This window comes from Cherax quadricarinatus, chromosome 82, assembly GCF_038502225.1.
Source record: "Cherax quadricarinatus isolate ZL_2023a chromosome 82, ASM3850222v1, whole genome shotgun sequence".
NCBI lineage: Eukaryota > Metazoa > Arthropoda > Malacostraca > Decapoda > Parastacidae > Cherax > Cherax quadricarinatus.
Window position 1 is genome coordinate 18,100,379 of NC_091373.1, and position 18,018 is coordinate 18,118,396.

The 18,018-nt window shown below is 37.3% G+C and overlaps 1 protein-coding gene across 9 annotated transcripts in view; it reads right to left on the reverse strand.

Annotated features, from left to right (window-relative positions):
- LOC128702897 (nuclear receptor coactivator 1) overlaps positions 1–18,018 on the reverse strand; it is an 852,422-nt gene that overhangs the window by 235,330 nt on the left and 599,074 nt on the right. For all 9 annotated transcript variants that reach the window (XM_070102622.1, XM_070102623.1, XM_070102624.1 and 6 more), the window contains exon 13: positions 9,384–9,576. In XM_070102622.1, coding sequence (XP_069958723.1) covers positions 9,384–9,576 — 193 coding nt within the window. The remainder of the gene's footprint in view (positions 1–9,383; positions 9,577–18,018) is intronic.

Genomic DNA, 18,018 nt, shown 5'->3' on the forward strand with positions numbered 1-18,018 from the left:
ATCCACCATATCATCCATATTGACAAATAAAGAGGCAATAAAAGGGGCTGATGAGGCAAAAGGAGTAGAAATTTTTGCTGTGAAAAAGGTTGTAGATAATTGAAGAAATGAAAAACTTTTGTTAAGAGTGGATTAAAGAAAAACAATTGGCCTGTGACAGTGTTTCTGAAACAATAATTTGTGAAAAAACAAAGCAGTTATAGTGATCTTAGGCAAGACACCCCAGGAAACAGTGCTAAAAGTGATGAATTTAAAGCAAGTTGGGGCTGGTTTGATAGGTTTACAAAGAGGAGTGAGATTCATAGTGTGGTAAGGTATGGGGAGGCTGCCAGTGCTAACAGAGATGAGGCTCAAAAGTTTGTTTAGGAATTTAAAACCTATGTAGACACTGAAATATTTATTCCTCAGCAAGTTTTTAATTGTGATGAAACTGGCCTCATTTGAAAAAGAATGACAAAGGGAACCTACATCACACAAGAAGATAAATCATTACCAGGACACAAGCCTATGAAAGACAGGATAACATTCTTGTTTTGTGGTAATGCTAGTGGGGACTGCAAAATTAAACCGTTGCTAGTCTACCACTGCGATCAAAAGTAAACTTAGTGTAATGTGGAGGGCTAATAGTAAAGCTTGGGTATCAAGGCAGTTCTTCACTGAATGGATACATGAAGTGTTTGTCCCAAGTGTGAAGCAGTACAGATCGGCCATCACTAATCCGGCAATCAGTTATCCGGTTCCATCAGTAATCCAGCACTAATTTCAGCTAGCATAATTTCAAATTTCATCATTATACTGACTCAAATTATACTGACTCAAATTTCATCATTATACTGACTCAGAAATTGTGCAGATGGTTGTAAATCCACAGCAGCAAGCCAGTGGAGGAGAAAGCAGTGATGAAAATGAGGAAGATGTAGCAGAAAGTCTCTATTGATAGGTTAATTAAGTGTATTCTAACCTAACCACTCTGTAATCTGGAAAACTCACTAATCCGGCACACTACAGGTCCCAATGATGCCGGATTAGTGATGGCCGACCTGTACACTGCAGAAAAAATTTACCATTAAGGGCACATCCGGTAATGGACAGTGCTACTGTTCATCCTCCAGGCTTGGAGGAAAATTTGGTGCATGAACATAGCTTCATTAAAGTAAAAATCTTGCCCTCTAACACCACTCTTTTTTATTCAGCCCATGGGCCAGCAAATAATTTCCAGTTTTAAGAAACTTTACACAAAAGCACTGTTTAAAAGTTGTTTTGAAGTGATCTCTGAAACAGAGCTTACCCTTAGGAAATTTTGGAAAAACCATTTTAATATCCTCCAGCGTCTAAGGATAACAGACAAAGCCCAGGGGGTAGGTTTTTTTTTAGAACAATGAACTCTGCCTGGAAGAAATTGCAGCCAGACTGTGTGTAAGTCAGAAATTTTGAAGCTATGAGGCAAAGCCTGTTGTGAGGGATATTGTTTCTCTGGGCTAGTCCATGGGTTTGGAAATGGACAATGAGGATGTAGAGAAGTTGGTGGAGGATCACAAGAATGAGCTCACCACAGAAGAACTTCAAGACCTGCATAAAGAGCAGCAAGAAATGATTGAGAAAATTTCTTTAGAGGAGGATGGAAGCAGTAAGGGCAACATTTCCACTGCAGAAATTAACGAACTGTGTTACCATTGGGCTCAATACAGAGCCTGGTAGAGCTCCTATTCACAACATCACTGTTGTGAATAGGAGCATCAAACTGCTCAATGACAATGTTGTTGACCACTTAAAATTTTGAAGTCATCAAAAGCAGACAACACTGGACAGCTTCTTTGGCAAAGAAAAAAATCATATGCTAGTGAATCTCCATCATCTTCAAGTACAGTGGAACCTCTACTTGTGAGCACAAGTGAGCGAGTTTTTCCAAATATGAGCAATCGATCGGTTGATTTTTTGCTTCCACACTCGAGCGAAATTTCCATTAGCGAGTGGGCCTCAAGGGAGATTCCTTGATGCTGGTGAGGGGCTCTTGCTCTTGATCTAGGGAATTGGATCTCATTTGTTTGTTGGACTATCTTATTGAAACTTTGGCAATGTATGATGGAAAGATGCTTCTTAACATACACCAAAAATGAAAGAAATCGGACCATAAATAATGGAGTTCACTTCTCAGCAATTAGCCTCACCTTAGCGGTATTTTTGTATGGTTTTATGGTTGTATTCTCTTTTTGGTCTCATTTGATAGAATGGAAGATATATTAAAGAAATACATTTTGATTGGTTTCACGATGAAAAGTACCTTGAAATTGAGCTTAAATTAGGAGAAATGTTTGATTCTTTGGCGATGTTAAGAGTAAACAAATGTCCATTCCAATATGCAGTCATGAATGGGTTGACATTATTTATACAATTATTACAATAATGCAGTAGTCTGCATAACAGTAAATTTTCTATTTTTTGTGTTAAAAAAATTACAAATTACATATGTATTTATCTTTTCTTTTTTCTTTTAACACACTGGCCGTATCCCACCGAGGTTGGGTGGCCCAAAAAGAAAAACGAAAGTTTCTCCTTTTACATTTAGTAATATATACAGGAGAAGGGTTACTAGCCCCTTGCTCCCGGCATTTTAGTCGCCTCTTACAACACGCATGGCTTACGGAGGAAGAATTCTGTTCCACTTCCCCATGGAGGTAAGAGGAAATAAACAAGAACAAGAACTAGAAAGAAAATAGAAGAAAACTCAAAGGGGTATGTATATATATGCTTGTACATGTATGTGTAGTGTGACCTAAGTGTAAGTAGAAGTAGCAAGACGTACCTGAAATCTTGCATGTTTATGAGACAGAAAAAAGGACACCAGCAATCCTACCATCATGTAAAACGATTACAGGCTGTCGTTTTGCACTCACTTGGCAGGACGGTAGTACCTCCCTGGGCGGTTGCTGTCTACCAACCTACTACCTAGTATATGTATTTATACTGTAATCATAATAATAATAATAATAATAATAATAATAATAATAATAATAATAATAATAATAATAATAATAATAATAATAATAATAATAATAATAATAATATCAAGGTATTAGGTTGGTAGACAGCAACCACCCAGGGAGGTACTACCGTCCTGCCAAGTGAGTGTAAAACGAAAGCCTGTAATTGTTCTACACGATGGTAGGATTGCTGGTGTCTCATACACATGCAAGATTTCAGGTACATCTTGCTACTTCTACTTACACTTAGGTCACACTACACATACATGTACAAGCATATTATATACACACCCCTCTGGGTTTTCTTCTATTTTCTTTCAAGTTCTTGTTCTTGTTTATTTCCTCTTACCTCCATGGGGAAGTGGAACAGAATTCTTCCTCCGCAAACCATGTGTGCTGTAAGAGGCAACTAAAATGCCAGGAGCAAGAGGCTAGTAACCCCTTCTCCTGTATATATTACTAAATGTAAAAGGAGAAACTTTCGTTTTTCCTTTTGGGCCACCCCGCCTTGGTGGGATACGGCCGGTGTGTTGAAAGAAGATAATAATAATTATAATAACAGACACTTCAAAAGGCTGTCACTAGATGGCAGTGTTTACCAGAACAAGGCGGGAGCAGTTGTGGCCGCCTCCACCTGTTACATAATGACATATTTTATTCATTCTAGAGTATATATCAGGTTTATATGTTATTTATATTGTTTATTATGTCATATTAGATGAACTCTGATAAGATAAATAAGCCGTACAGATGATATCAGCAAAATTATTCAAGGAGTATTTTGTTCGGTCTCCAGACAAACTCTCGTCTGCTGATGATACCACTACATGAATGACATATTTTATTCATTCCAGAGTCTATATCAGGTTTCTATGTTATCTATATTTTTTATTATGTCATATTAGATGAATTCTTTCTTCTTTCTTTCAACACACCGGCCGTATCCCACCAAGGCGGGGTAGCCCCAAAGGAAAAAGGAAAGTTTCTCCTTTTACATTTAGTAATATACGTATACAGGAGAAGGGGTTACTAGCCCCTTGCTCCTGGCATTATAGTCGCCTCTTACAACACGCATGGCTTACGGAGGAAGAATTCTGTTCCACTTCCCTATGGAGGTAAGAGGAAATAAACAAGAACTAGTAAGAAAATAGAAGAAAACCCAGAGGGGTGTGTACAGATATGCTTGTACATGTATGTGTTGTGTGACCTAAGTGTAAGTAGAAGCAGCAAAACGTACCTGAAACCTTGCATGTTTATGAGACAAAAAAATGGACACCAGCAATCCTACCATCATGTAAAACAATTACAGGCTTTCGTTTTACACTCACTTGGCAGGACGGTAGTACCTCCCTGGGCTGTAGAGTTGATATTAGGGAAATTATTGAAGTGCAGAATTGCAATGGAACAGATTAATTGCATTTCAATTACTGCAAATGAGCAAATCCAGATGCGAGCAAGTCACAGAACGGATTAAACTCATGAGTGGAGGTTCCACTGTACTACTGCAATGACACAGAAAAGAGAAAAAACACCAAACAGGCAGTTACCTGATGCTTTTATGGAAGGTGATACCCTTTTCAAACTATAACATCTCTCTATATTCCTCTTAGGCCATCAGCACACCTCAGTAAAGGTAAAGTGCAGTTAAATTTTCATTTATTTCATGTATTTATTGTTGTTTTAGTTTTTATGTATGATTTTTATGCATGCAAACATTATTATACAGGTTTAAATATGCAATATTTTCACTTAAAATGTTTTATAATTGGTAATTCTCTGGGGTCTGGAACGGATTAATCCAATTAACATACAACTCACTAATCGAACAGCCTCCTAGAACGGATCAAGTTCAAATATTTAGGTACGACTGTTTTACAAACTCTTCTCAGTGAACTGCATATAACTGTTTCTCCTATTTTATTAAGCATTTACTTTATTTCCTATACTGTATTTACTTTCCCTCTTGTGCATATTTACTATACGCACGATTGTATTATACAAGATTGTAGATGGGACAAGAGGAAAATGGCAACAACAAGTAAGAGAGAGGCGAAAGTATATATAAACTAAGGGAGGAGGAAGTTCGGGTGAGATATAAGCAACTATTGGCAGAAAGGTGGGCTAATGCAAGTATGAGTGGGGTTGAAGAGGGTTGGAATAGTTTTAAAAATGTAGTATTAGAATGTGGGGCAGAAGTTTGTGGTTATAGGAGGGTGGGGGCAGGAGGAAAGAGGAGTGATTGGTGGAATGATGAAGTAAAGGGTGTGATAAAGAAGAGAAAAAGGCAGCTTATGAGAGGTTTTCACAAAGCAGACGTGTTATAAGAAGAGTAGAGTATATGGAGAGTAAAAGAAAGTTGAAGAGAGTGGTGAGAGAGTGCAAAAGGAGAGCAGATAATAAAGTTGGAGAAACACTGTCAAGAAATTTTAATGTAAATAAGAAAACATTTTGGAGTGAGTTAAACAAGTTAAGAAAGCCTAGGGAGCAAATGGATTTGTTAGTTAAAAACAGAGTAGGGGAGTTAGTAGATGGGGAGATGGAGGTTTTGGGTAGATGGTGGGAATATTTTGAGGAACTTTTAAATGCTGACGAAGAAAGGGAGGCGGTAATTTCATGCATTGGCCAGGGAGGTATACCATCTTTTAGGAGTGAAGAAGAGCAGGATGTGAGTGTGAGGGAGGTACATGAGGCATTACGTAGAATGAAAGGGGATAAAGCAGTTGGAACTGACAGGATCATGACAGAAATGTTAAAAGCAGGGGGCATATAGTGTTAGAGTGGTTGGTATTTTTGTTTAATAAATGTATGAAAGAGGGGAAGGTACCTAGGGATTGGCAGAGAGCATGTATAGTTCCTTTACATAAAGGGAAAGGGGACAAAAGAGATTGTAAAAATTATAGAGGAATTAGTTTACTGAGTATACCAGGAAAAGTGTATGGTAGGGTTATTATTGAAAGAATTAGAGGTAAGACAGAATGTAGGATTGCAGATGAGCAAGGAGGTTTTAGAGTGGGTAGGGGATGTGTAGTTCAAGTGTTTATATTGAAGCATATATGTGAACAGTCCTAGGTAGTAGGTTGGTAGACAGCAACTGCCCAGGGAGGTACTACCGTCCTGCCAAGTGAGTGTAAAACGAAAGCCTGTAATTGTTTTACATGATGGTAGGATTGCTGGTGTCCTTTTTTCTGTCTCATGAACATGCAAGATTTCAGGTACGTCTTGCTACTTCTACTTACACTTAGGTCACACTACACATACATGTACAAGCATATATATATACACACCCCTCTGAGTTTTCTTCTATTTTCTTTCTAGTTCTTATTCTTGATTATTTCCTCATATCTCCATGGGGAAATGGAGCAGAATTCTTCCTCCGTAAGCCATGCGTGTTTGCGTGTTGTAAGAGGCAACTAAAATGCCAGGAGCAAGGGGCTAGTAACCTCTTCTCCTGTATATATTACTAAATGTAAAAGGAGAAACTTTCGTTTTTCCTTTTGGGCCACCCCGCCTCGGTGGGATACGGCCGGTGTGTTGAAAGAAAGAAAGATATGTGAACAGTATTTAGATAAAGGTAGGGAAGTTTTCACTGCCTTTATAGATTTAGAAAAGGCATATGATAGAGTGGATAATGGAGCAATGTGGCAGATGTTGCAAGTATAAGGAATAGGTAATAAGTTACAAAATGCAGTAAAGAGTTTTTATGAGGATAGTGAGGCTCAGGTTAGGGTATGTAGAAGAGAGGGAGACTACTTCCCGATAAAAGTAGGTCTTAGACAGGGATGTGTAATGTCACCATGGTTGTTTAATATATTTATAGATGGGGTTGTAAAAGAAGTAAATGCTAGGGTATACGGGAGAGGGGTGGGATTAAATTATGGGGAATCAAATACAAAATGGGAATTGACACAGTTACTTTTTGCTGATACTCTGCTTATGGGAGATTATTAAGAAAAATTGCAAAGGTTAGTGGATGAGTTTGGGAGAGCGTGTAAAGGTAAAAAGTTGAAAGTGAACACAGAAAAGAATAAAGTGATGGAGGGTATCAAATGATTTAGATAAAGAAAAACTGGATATCACATTGGAGAGGAGGAGTATAGAAGAAGTGAATGTTTTCAGATACTTGGGAGTTGACATGTCAGCAGATGAATTTATGAAAGATGAGGGTAATCATAGAATTGATGAAGGAAAATAGGTGAGTGGTGCATTAAGGTATATGTGGAGACAAAAAACATTATCTATGGAGGCAAAGAAGGGAATGTATGAAAGTATAGTGGTACCAACACTCTTATATGGGTGTGAAGCATGGGTTGTAAATGCTGCAGCAAGGAGATGGTTGGAGGCAGTGGAGATGTCCTGTCTAAGGGCAATGTGTGGTGTAAATATTATGCAGAAAATTTGGAGTGTGGAAATTAGGAGAAAGTGTGTAGTTAATAAAGTATTAGTCAGAGGGCTGAAGAGGGGTTGTTGAGGTGGTTTGGTAATTTACAGAGAATGGATCAAAGTAGAATGACATGGAGAGCATATAAATCTGTAGGGGAAGGAAGGTGGGGTAGGGGTCATCCTCAAAAAGGTTGGAGGGAGGGGGTAAAGGAGGTTTTGTGGGTGAGGGGCTTGGACTTCCATAAGCATACAAGCATGTTAGATAGAAATGAATGGAGAGACAAATGGTATTTGGGACCTGACAAGCTGTTGGAGTGAGAGCAGGGGAATATTTAGTTAAGGGATTCAGGGAAACCGGTTATTTTTATATAGCCGGACTTAAGTCCTGGAAATGGGAAGTACAATGCCTGCACTTTAAAGGAGGGGTTTGGGATATTGGCAGTTTGGAGGGATATGTTGTTTATCTTTATATGTATATGCTTCTAAACTGTTGTATTCTGAGCACGTCTGCAAAAACTGTGATTATGTGTGAGTGAGGTGAAAGTGTTGAATGATGATGAAAGTATTTTCTTTTTGGGGATTTTCTTTCCTTTTGGGTCACCCTGCCTCAGTGGGAGATGGCTGACTTGTTAAAAAAAAAAAAATGACTGAGTATAAATGGAAAACAGGAATTAATAAAGGGGATGTAAATAGTGTGCTAAAAATATCTAACATAGACAGGACTCGCAGCAATGGCTTTAAATTGGAAAAATTCAGATTCAGGAAGGATATAGGAAAGCAGTGGTTTGGTAACAGAGTTGTGGATGAGTGGAACAAACTCCCGAGTACCGTCATAGAAGCTAAAATTACGTTGCGTTGTTTTAAAAATAGGTTGGATAAATACACGAGTGGGTGTGATTTGGACCTAACTAGTCTGTGCTACTAGGTCGGATGTTGTGCTCCTCCTTTAATTTACATGTCTGACCTCACTAGGTCAGTGAGGTCAGACGGTCTGTGAGCTTAAGGTCACTAGGTCATTGAGCTTAAGGTCACTAGGTCAGTGAGCTTAAGCTGGTAGGAGAATTGGACCTGCCTCACATAGGCCAATAGGCCGTTTGCAGTGTTCCTTCTTTCTTATGTTCTTATAACAAATAACAAGCAGTGATAAACGTCTTCTGTTTTGCTACAGAGTGTACAACACTTAAAAAATGTAATTTACAGGAAGCAGACCTGTAGGAATACATTCAAGAGTTCAGTACATGAAAACAAAACTCCATGTGTACTTCATTGTAATTTAATAAGGTTATGGGAAGAACATACCATGAAGGGATTCAAGGAAACCGGTTAGCCAGACTCTGAGCCCTGGAGGCAGGAAGTACAGTGCCTGTACTCTGGAGGGATGGGGATATTTGCAGTTTTTAACTGTATTATCAGCATGCCTCTGACAAGATAGTGATACAGTGAGTGATGATAAAAGTGTTCTTTTCTGGGTCACCCTGCTTTGGTGGGAGATGGCCAGTGTTAAAAAAATTTTATTTTCTTTAACAAATTTTGTTCAATTACACAAATAAATGAGTCAGGTATACAGAAAACACTGTATATAAGGAAGTAAGTTCTACCACTGCCCTAACATATTTTTTTAAAACACCAGCCATCTCCCACCAAGGAAAGATGGCCCAAAATAAAGGAAACACATTCACCATCATTCATTCAGTAGCTGTCTTGCCAGAAGTGTTCAGAAATTACAATTCAAGTGACTCTCCAAACTGCATCATCCTCAGCCTTCCATCAAAGTGCAGCCATTACTTCCCACTTCCAGAACTTAAGTCTGGCTAACCAGTTTCCCTCAATCACTTCATAAACATTATACTGCTCACACTCCAACAGCATGTCATGCCTAATAATATGTTCTAGTTAAGGAAAGATATTCTTATGTTACATTTTCAATATTGCAAAATAAAATAGCTGTTACTAATTAATTACTCTAATGCAACAGGTATAACTAATTCTTACTCTGTAACAATTTAAAAGAAAAAATATTACCCATGGCTGTGTTGACCTTCACATTAGAGCGGGTATTGCTGGGTCCTTTAATTAGTAATTGATTGAGGATCTCAGACTGGTTCCGCCCAGAAGGCTGCCAAGGAATCGATGTCTGTAATTTCTTCTCTAAGTCCTTTGGAAGCTTCTCTTGTGGTAGGCCTTGTGGATTTAAATGCTGCGATGGAGGCTGATTCTTTAATGAAAAATTGTAATTAGTGTAAATATTTGTACACTAAGATTACTGATGAAAAATACTGATTGTATGAGGAATAAGTAAAGGCTGTTTTATATATGAAGTACACACAAGAATGCACATATAGGAAACCATTATAATACGAAGTGAAAAGAGTTTAGAGTGAAAAAAAAAGTCTGCCAGATGACAACACAGAATATGAAAATTATCTAAAAGCTAAAGAAATACTTCTGTTGTAAAAGGAATATGGAAAAAATCCAATGAGTGAGACTGATTCAGAAACACCAGACAAAATCTGTAGTTTACAAAATTACCTATTACTGTTATAATCATGGAAAAACAATCTCATCTCTAGTTACTGCAATCACCATTACTGTCTATGCACCCTCCTTTTCCATCAGTCTGTTAAACAAAAGGGTTACTGTATATCTAGATTAAGATTCAATTATATAGGGTTGTAACTGTAAGGTAAGACAGGGGAACTGACCAAGAATTTTGATATTTATATCAGCATTACTACAAGGTGCAAGACCACTACAGGGCAGGTAGTATAGATGCACATTAATTATGATCAGTCTAAATGCAAGTGAAAGCCTTCAGATTTGCGTGATTTTAATTCCAAAACTGCTGATGGTTTGTTAGTTGAAGTAATCAGAAGAGTGGCTCCATAGTTTACTTTTGGTATCACCTATGATCATAATAATACTCTGCTACATGTTATCATATTTCATGAAAAATAGTCAAATAGTAATAAAAAAACACTTGTAAAAATAAAAAAAATATTTTTCATCACATTTTTGCAGTTTTATATATCCCAATACATTCATAATTTTAATACTTATGACATTTGCTGGTTTCACATGATACATATTGTTTATATTCTCCAGCAAATATCCAGACACTAATTAATATTTTAATGCTTTAGCAAGTAGATGCAAGAGAAACAGTATCAATTAGAAAATAGTGATTATTGAAGGCGGGCAATAAGTAAAAGATATATGTTTATTATGGTGCTAGCACAAAAAAAAAAAAAAAAAAAAAGGCACTCTTTGCCATTCTTTATGTCATAGCTAGTAAGTCCAGACTAATTTATTTCAGTAATGAACTACACTACTACAAGTTCTGCTTCCCTTAAAAAATTGACAAAAAACTCCATCAAATTTTCACTGTATAGCACATTTCACCGAACTCATCATAGGGGAACTGTACCAGTAAGCAAGTCATCACTGGACCAAGACACAGTGCAGGTGAATTTCCAAGATAAATAAATCAACAGCCTTGTTAGGACCCAGACTATACTTAAGGATAAATAAAATTTCATAAATGTATAATTTCAAGTAATGTATAATATGAAGTTTACTGTGCTGTAAAATTATTATAATCAAAAAGAAGTGCTAAACCTACTGTGCTGTAAAAGAAAAGTCTATGGGAGTAAAATAATTTTATCACTATCTGCCAAAGGATCTATCCTAACACACTTCAATTTCTATGTACACAGTGCTCGTCATTAAAGTACGCTGGCTCCCCTCTCCAACCAGGATCACAAAATAGGTTCTCCCTTGTGCTACAGAACATCCTTCATCTGTATAGGAAGTGATTAACACACGTTCTTCAGGGTTTCATGGAGTAAATACCCACTACTCATGGATGGCAACCTCCAGCCATGGAAATGAACTGTTATCCTTTCCCAAGCAGATCTCTCTATCACATCCCAGAGGTCCTCAATAGGGTTCAAGTCTGGGAAGTTTCCTGGCCAGTCATCAAAGAAGGATACCTCACAGACAGAACAACAGATTTCATGGTGTGACAAGGATAGATTCTTTGGCAGATAGTGATAAAAATTATTTTACTCCCATAGACTTTTCTTGCATATGTATCTTTCCACTGCATGAAAGATTTGGGCAAATGATCACAGAGCAATTTTAGGTACATTATTACAGTTAATGTTAGTGGGATTGTTTTTCTGGGCATCCCTGGATGTGATTTTGGTGTGGTAGTGTCATTAACACTATCCTCAAGGAACCAACACAACCAGGTCCTTCCTGAATGCTCACGCATGCCAAAAGCTTTTAATATTTCCTATGTCTGATGGCCTGCCTTATATAATCCAACAATCTGTGCAAGTGTCCCTTGTGTCAGAGACTTACTCCTGCCCATACTAATTTGTACATAGCCAAAAATGTCAAACAAACAAAATTTCGGCTAGATCCTGCTTGTATCTGTGTCTGGATGCTGAAACGTGCAGACACGACATCAGGATAATTCGTTGAGAGACGGATGTGTTTTGTGTAGGGTGATGAAGTGAAGATGACTTCATCTTATTTCTTTCCTCTCTCCGGGCAAACACAACTTCTGCGACCACCTCTTCCCACCAATGTGAACGATATTATTGGTGTGATGCAGTGGCGTGGAGTCAATTATAGGGCTGCGGAGGGTTCTTCTTGCTTTGCAAAGTTGTGGTGGGTACACAGGCTTGTGTGTTTGTGCCCATGGCCCGGGAGGGCCATGCCCGCAAGGGAGAGAGGTGTAGGACTGTTGACTGAGTCTAGGCCGCTGAGTGAGTGAGAGCGAGTGGGATCAGTGTCCCACTGACCTGGGCAGGCCTAGAGAGGGCAGCACCTGAGTGCCGCGAAATATGAACTCAGCTGGAAAACAGCATAGACTGTCTGTGCAGACAGTACAGGGTGTCTACAATAGTATGTGACTAAGGTAGGTAAAAATGTTCACCTGTCACTGTCATTATTAGAACATAAAAATTACACAAATTAAAAAATAAATGAGATAAAAAGGTATATCAGCAACACATCTGCAAGTGGCAGCACTTCATGTTGCTGTCAGGTGAGTGACAAGTGCTGACTTTTGCGGCCTTATATCTCTGTAGGTACTGACTCTAGAATTTTTTTTTTTACGTTACTTTACGTAAAAAAACTGTCCTCTCCATTTTAAAAAAAAATATTTTTTTATTTACCAAAATATTCGGAGTGCTGGGCGAAAGAACGTAGATCTACGTTTGAACAGTTAAGGGGTTAAAATTGTTTAGCACTTTAACCCTTAAACTGTCCAAACGTAGATCTACGTTTTTTCAACATTTGAAAGTATGTAAAAAAAAAAGTATGTAAAAAAACTTTGATCTACATTTTTTTTTGTTATATTTAAAAATATGTAAAAAACATAGATTTACTTTTGGAGGACTCGCATGTGAACGTAGATCTGTTTGGACAGTTTAAGGGTTAAACATGATGAAATGCTTAGCTCAACATTGTTCCATTTGGAATATATGGTATACATATAATTTAATTGTTTTTTAACCTGTAAACAGTTCAAACGTATATATACGTTCACTACCCCAGTGCCTCGATTATTTTGAAAAATAATTTTTTTTTTGAAATAAAGAGCACATTTTTCTAAGTGTTATAGGATAAAAAAAAATTAGGGTCAGTACTTACAGAGATGTGAGGCCGAGAAGTTGGCACTGGATGCTCCAACCTCCAGTCCTGCTGCTTGCAGAAGTGTTGCTGATAAACCTTTTTTCTATTTTTCATATTATTTGATATAATTTTTATGTTCTGATAATTAAAATTTACAGTAGTTCTTGTCATTTAATAACCAATCTTACTATTGTCTTGGAATATATACAAAGTATTTATAGGTCCCAGCAATGTTCTGGATATGTGGAAGTATATAATAATAATAATAATAATAATAATAATAATAATAATAATAATAATAATAATAATAATAATAATAATAATAATAATAATAATAATAATAATAATAATAATAATTTTTTTTTTCCAAGTCGGCCGTCTCCCACCGAAGCAGGGTGACCCAAAAAAGAAAGAAAATCCCCAAAAAGAAAATACTTTCATCATCATTCAACACTTTCACCACACTCACACATTATCACTGCTTTTGCAGAGGTGCTCAGAATACAACAGCTTAGAAGCATATACGTATAAAGATACACAACATATCCCTCCAAACTGCCAATATTGGCAGAATAATAATAATAATAATAATAATAATATTAACAAGAATAATAAGAGTAAGAGTAAGAGTAAGAAGAAGAAGAAGAAGAAGAAGAAGAAGAAGAAGAAGAAGAAGAAGAAGAAGAAGAAGAAGAAGAAGAAGAAGAAGAAGAAGAAGAAGAAGAAGAAGAAGAAGAAGAAGAAGAAGAAGAAGAAGAAGAAGAAGAAGAAGAAGAAGAAGAAGAAGAAGAAGAAGAAGAAGAAGAAGAAGAAGAAGAAGAAGAAGAAGAAGAAGAAGAAGAAGAAGAAGAATACGAAGAAGAATACGAAGAAGAATACGAAGAAGAATACGAAGAAGAATACGAAGAAGAATACGAAGAAGAATACGAAGAAGAATACGAAGAAGAATACGAAGAAGAATACGAAGAAGAATACGAAGAAGAATACGAAGAAGAATACGAAGAAGAATACGAAGAAGAATACGAAGAAGAATACGAAGAAGAATACGAAGAAGAATACGAAGAAGAATACGAAGAAGAATACGAAGAAGAATACGAAGAAGAATACGAAGAAGAATACGAAGAAGAATACGAAGAAGAATACGAAGAAGAATACGAAGAATACGAAGAAGAATACGAAGAATACGAAGAATACGAAGAATACGAAGAATACGAAGAATACGAAGAATACGAAGAATACGAAGAATACGAAGAATACGAAGAATACGAAGAAGAGTACGAAGAATACGAAGAAGAGTACGAAGAATACGAAGAAGAGTACGAAGAAGAAGAATACGAAGAAGAAGAAGAGTACGAAGAAGAAGAAGAGTACGAAGAAGAAGAAGAGTACGAAGAAGAAGAGTACGAAGAAGAGTACGAAGAAGAAGAAGAAGAGTACGAAGAAGAAGAAGAAGAAGAAAATAATAATAATACATAATAATAAGTTTCCTTGTAGCATGTAAAACAAGCCTCAGTCCACCCCTGACAGTGAAGTGATAAGATGACATAACATAAGATAAGAGTTGACATTTGACGAGCGTTGGCCCTCTCTCTGTTTTTGCTGGTACACAAACATGTGTCTGTCTATCCGTCTAGCTCTCTGTCTCAGAGAGAGCCACAAGACTGCATCAGAAAGTTTACTCATATCTTCAGGCAGAGTATAGCACTTTGTCTGGATTTTTTGGGTTACCCTACGTAATTTACACTATGTATACTTGTATTTATGTGTACCTGTGAGACAGAGATAGACAGAGACAGATAGACAGATATAGACAGAGACAGAGATAGATATAGACAGAGACAGAGATAGATATAGACACAGACAAACAAATGGAGTCAGGCCACCATCAGCCGGCCAGCCACGCAGGTGGCTAGAGAGGTGTCCAGCCAGCCAGCCAGCCAGCCAGCCAGCCAGCCAGCCAGCCAACCAACCAGCCAACCAACCAGCCAGCCAACCAGCCAGCCAACCAGCCAGCCAACCAGCCAGCCAACTAGCCAACCAGCCAGCCAACCAGCCAGCCAATCAGCCAGTCAGCCAGCCTGCTGAACAAGTATTACAATCCAGAATTGCTTCTCTTTACTTAGGGCATAGGTTATAAGATATTCTGAAAGGGTGTTGCACAAATGTTGCACATGGGTTATTATCGAGGCTTTTTGATATTTCCTTGACCACTTATGGCCACATTCACCTCAAAGCCATTAAACTTGGGGTCAACATCACTTTCCTCTTAAAATGGAAGAGTTAATACTACACGAAATCAGTGAATCCCAGGTGTCTGCTGCGCTGTTTGCTCTAGCTGGCGCTCATTTGAACTGGTGCTCCCACAAGGTACTAAGTGGTCCCAGATTTTTTTAATACAGTGCACAATGAGTGTTAAGACCCATTCTATGCTGCCAAGGCATCTCAAGCCAATCGTGCCATATTTGAAGGCAGGAAAAATAAAACATTTATATACGTTTGGGGCACTAGTGGTAAGAACATATATATACGTTTGGACTGTTTATGGGTTAATTCTATTGTCTTTTTTATATTTTGGTCTTCTAACACTATGCACAAGGAATACCTATAATACTGCAGGGAAATAAGTCATACTGTTTGACTTTACTAAGTTATCCTGGGTTAAATATACTTAAGGTGCTTTGTGGCTGAATTCCACTGTTAGTATCATGAAATAGTAATAAATTTGGAATGAATAAGTCATCTTTGTGCCATTTGCACACAATGCTTGTAGTGAAGCTGGTGATGCAACAACACCTGGTTTCATTGTATACTTTGGCTAGTCAGGCACACTAGCATGTTGGACACACAGTCATGATTTGTGCAGTTAACCATGATACACTGTGTGGACCTTTCCTCTTTGTGTGTTCTACAATCTCCACATATCTTTTTCAAAAGTATCAAGAAATTGAAGAACACTCAGAGTTGTCCAGGGGTCCAAAATATTGGCAGGTGGCAGAACTGAAGGAATGAAAATCTGTGCAAACTAGTACAGTAAACCCTCAGTTTTCATAACTTATCCGTTCCAGAAGGTTGGCCTAAATCCAAAACGGCTGAAAACCAAAGTAACATTTCCCATAAGAAATAATGTAAATCCAATTAATCCGTTTCAGACACCCATAATTATTAACAAAAAATACATTGCCTGCACTTTAAAGGAGGGGTTTCGGATATTGACAGTTTGGAGGGACTTCTAAACTGCCGTATCTGAGCGACTCTGCAAAAATAGTGATTATGTACGAGTGAGGTGAAAGTGTTGAATGATGATGAAAGTATTTTCTTTTTGGGGATTTTCTTTCTCTTTGGGTCACCCTGCCTCAGTGGGAGACGGCCGACTTGTTGAAGAAAAAAAACTATAGTTTTACAACAAAAAATGAAAAAAATAAAATGAAAAAAAAAAATGATAAATGAACATTACACATACCTTTATTGAAGACTCTTGTTGGTGAGTAGTAGTTATTTGTAATCCCAGAGGGACTACATCCTAGGCATATAGCTACATACACTGCGGCCTACAGCCATATTATTACCATCAACATACCATGTTCACTGAGATTAATCATTTCTAACAACTACCTTTAGATGCCATCATAAACAAAGGGAGAATTAATAATAATTCATGCCGAGAATTGTAAACAAATGCCTTATGTACTATTAAGGGTGTTTATTGGGCCAACACAGATTCATACACGTTTTCTCTGGAGCTGGACCAGAGAAAATGTAATATTTACCCTCCACTTGACCCCACCTTTTGATAGCATATAAACACTGCATGTTTATATGCTATGTAATGTGTTTCTTGTGGCATAATTTTGAAGAAAATATCATAGTTGGATTAATGAAAATGTCTATATTAACCTAAAATAAGACATTTAATGTGCCCAAGAGTGGTTATTATCAAACATACATCACATATAAACATTGCATGTTTATATGCTATGTAACGTGTTTCTTACATAATTTTGAAGACAATATCATAGATGGATTAATGAAAATGTCTATATTAACATAAACTAAGACATTTAATGTGCCCAAGATTAATCATTATTAGTACTATTAGTATTATTATGGTGTTAAGACTAGAAGGACACTCTTAGTGAACGAGTAACAAAGGCATATTTATGTGCTATGTAACGTGTTTCTTACATAATTTTGAAGAAAATATCATAGACAGATTAATGAAAATGTCTATATTAACTTAAAATAAGACATTTAATGTGCCCAAGAGTGAGTCACGAACGTATGAGCAGCCCAGGTGGATGTGTCTGGTACCATCAATTTCCGAGCCAATGTACAAAACCAGGGGGAAAATTTCGCCAAAAAAAGTGCTCAAAATCCGAACTGAACGATTTCTGCACCAGCCAAAAACCAGGGGTCCACTGTATATTGGTTTCACAGGCCATAAAAATTACTTGAAAAAAATAAATAATTAGAAAAGCAAAGAAAAAATAGAATACAACTAAAAAAAAAAATAGAGTGAGCAGCAGTTACCAACGTTACTGTCAGCCAGTCACTCACTGTCAACTTCACGCCTCTATATCTTGGTAAGTACTGGAGAGTTTACCTGGAGAGAGTTCTAGGGGTCAACACCCCCGCGGCTCGGTCTGTGACCAGGCCTCATGGTGTGACCAGGCAATTTTTTTTTTTTGTGTCATTACACCCACAAAAACATTCCGACTAGTTATGAAAGAAAATACAGATTTTTTTTTAATTCTTCAACCCTGAGAGCAAGTCTGCGAGCAGGGGTCTCGACCCCTCAAAGGGTTAATGCATATATTTTTGTTGAATAAGACACATGTGCAACACCTGGATATTTACCTTGTAAAGATAACCAGATGCTGCACGTGTCTTATTCATTAACTTATCAGTATTGTATCCCATTAACATTATAACAACATTTTTGTAGAGAAAGTAAAGGCAAATGCCTAATTTGCCCAGATACAGAAGATATATAGTCAACATAGTGAAAAACTCTTAT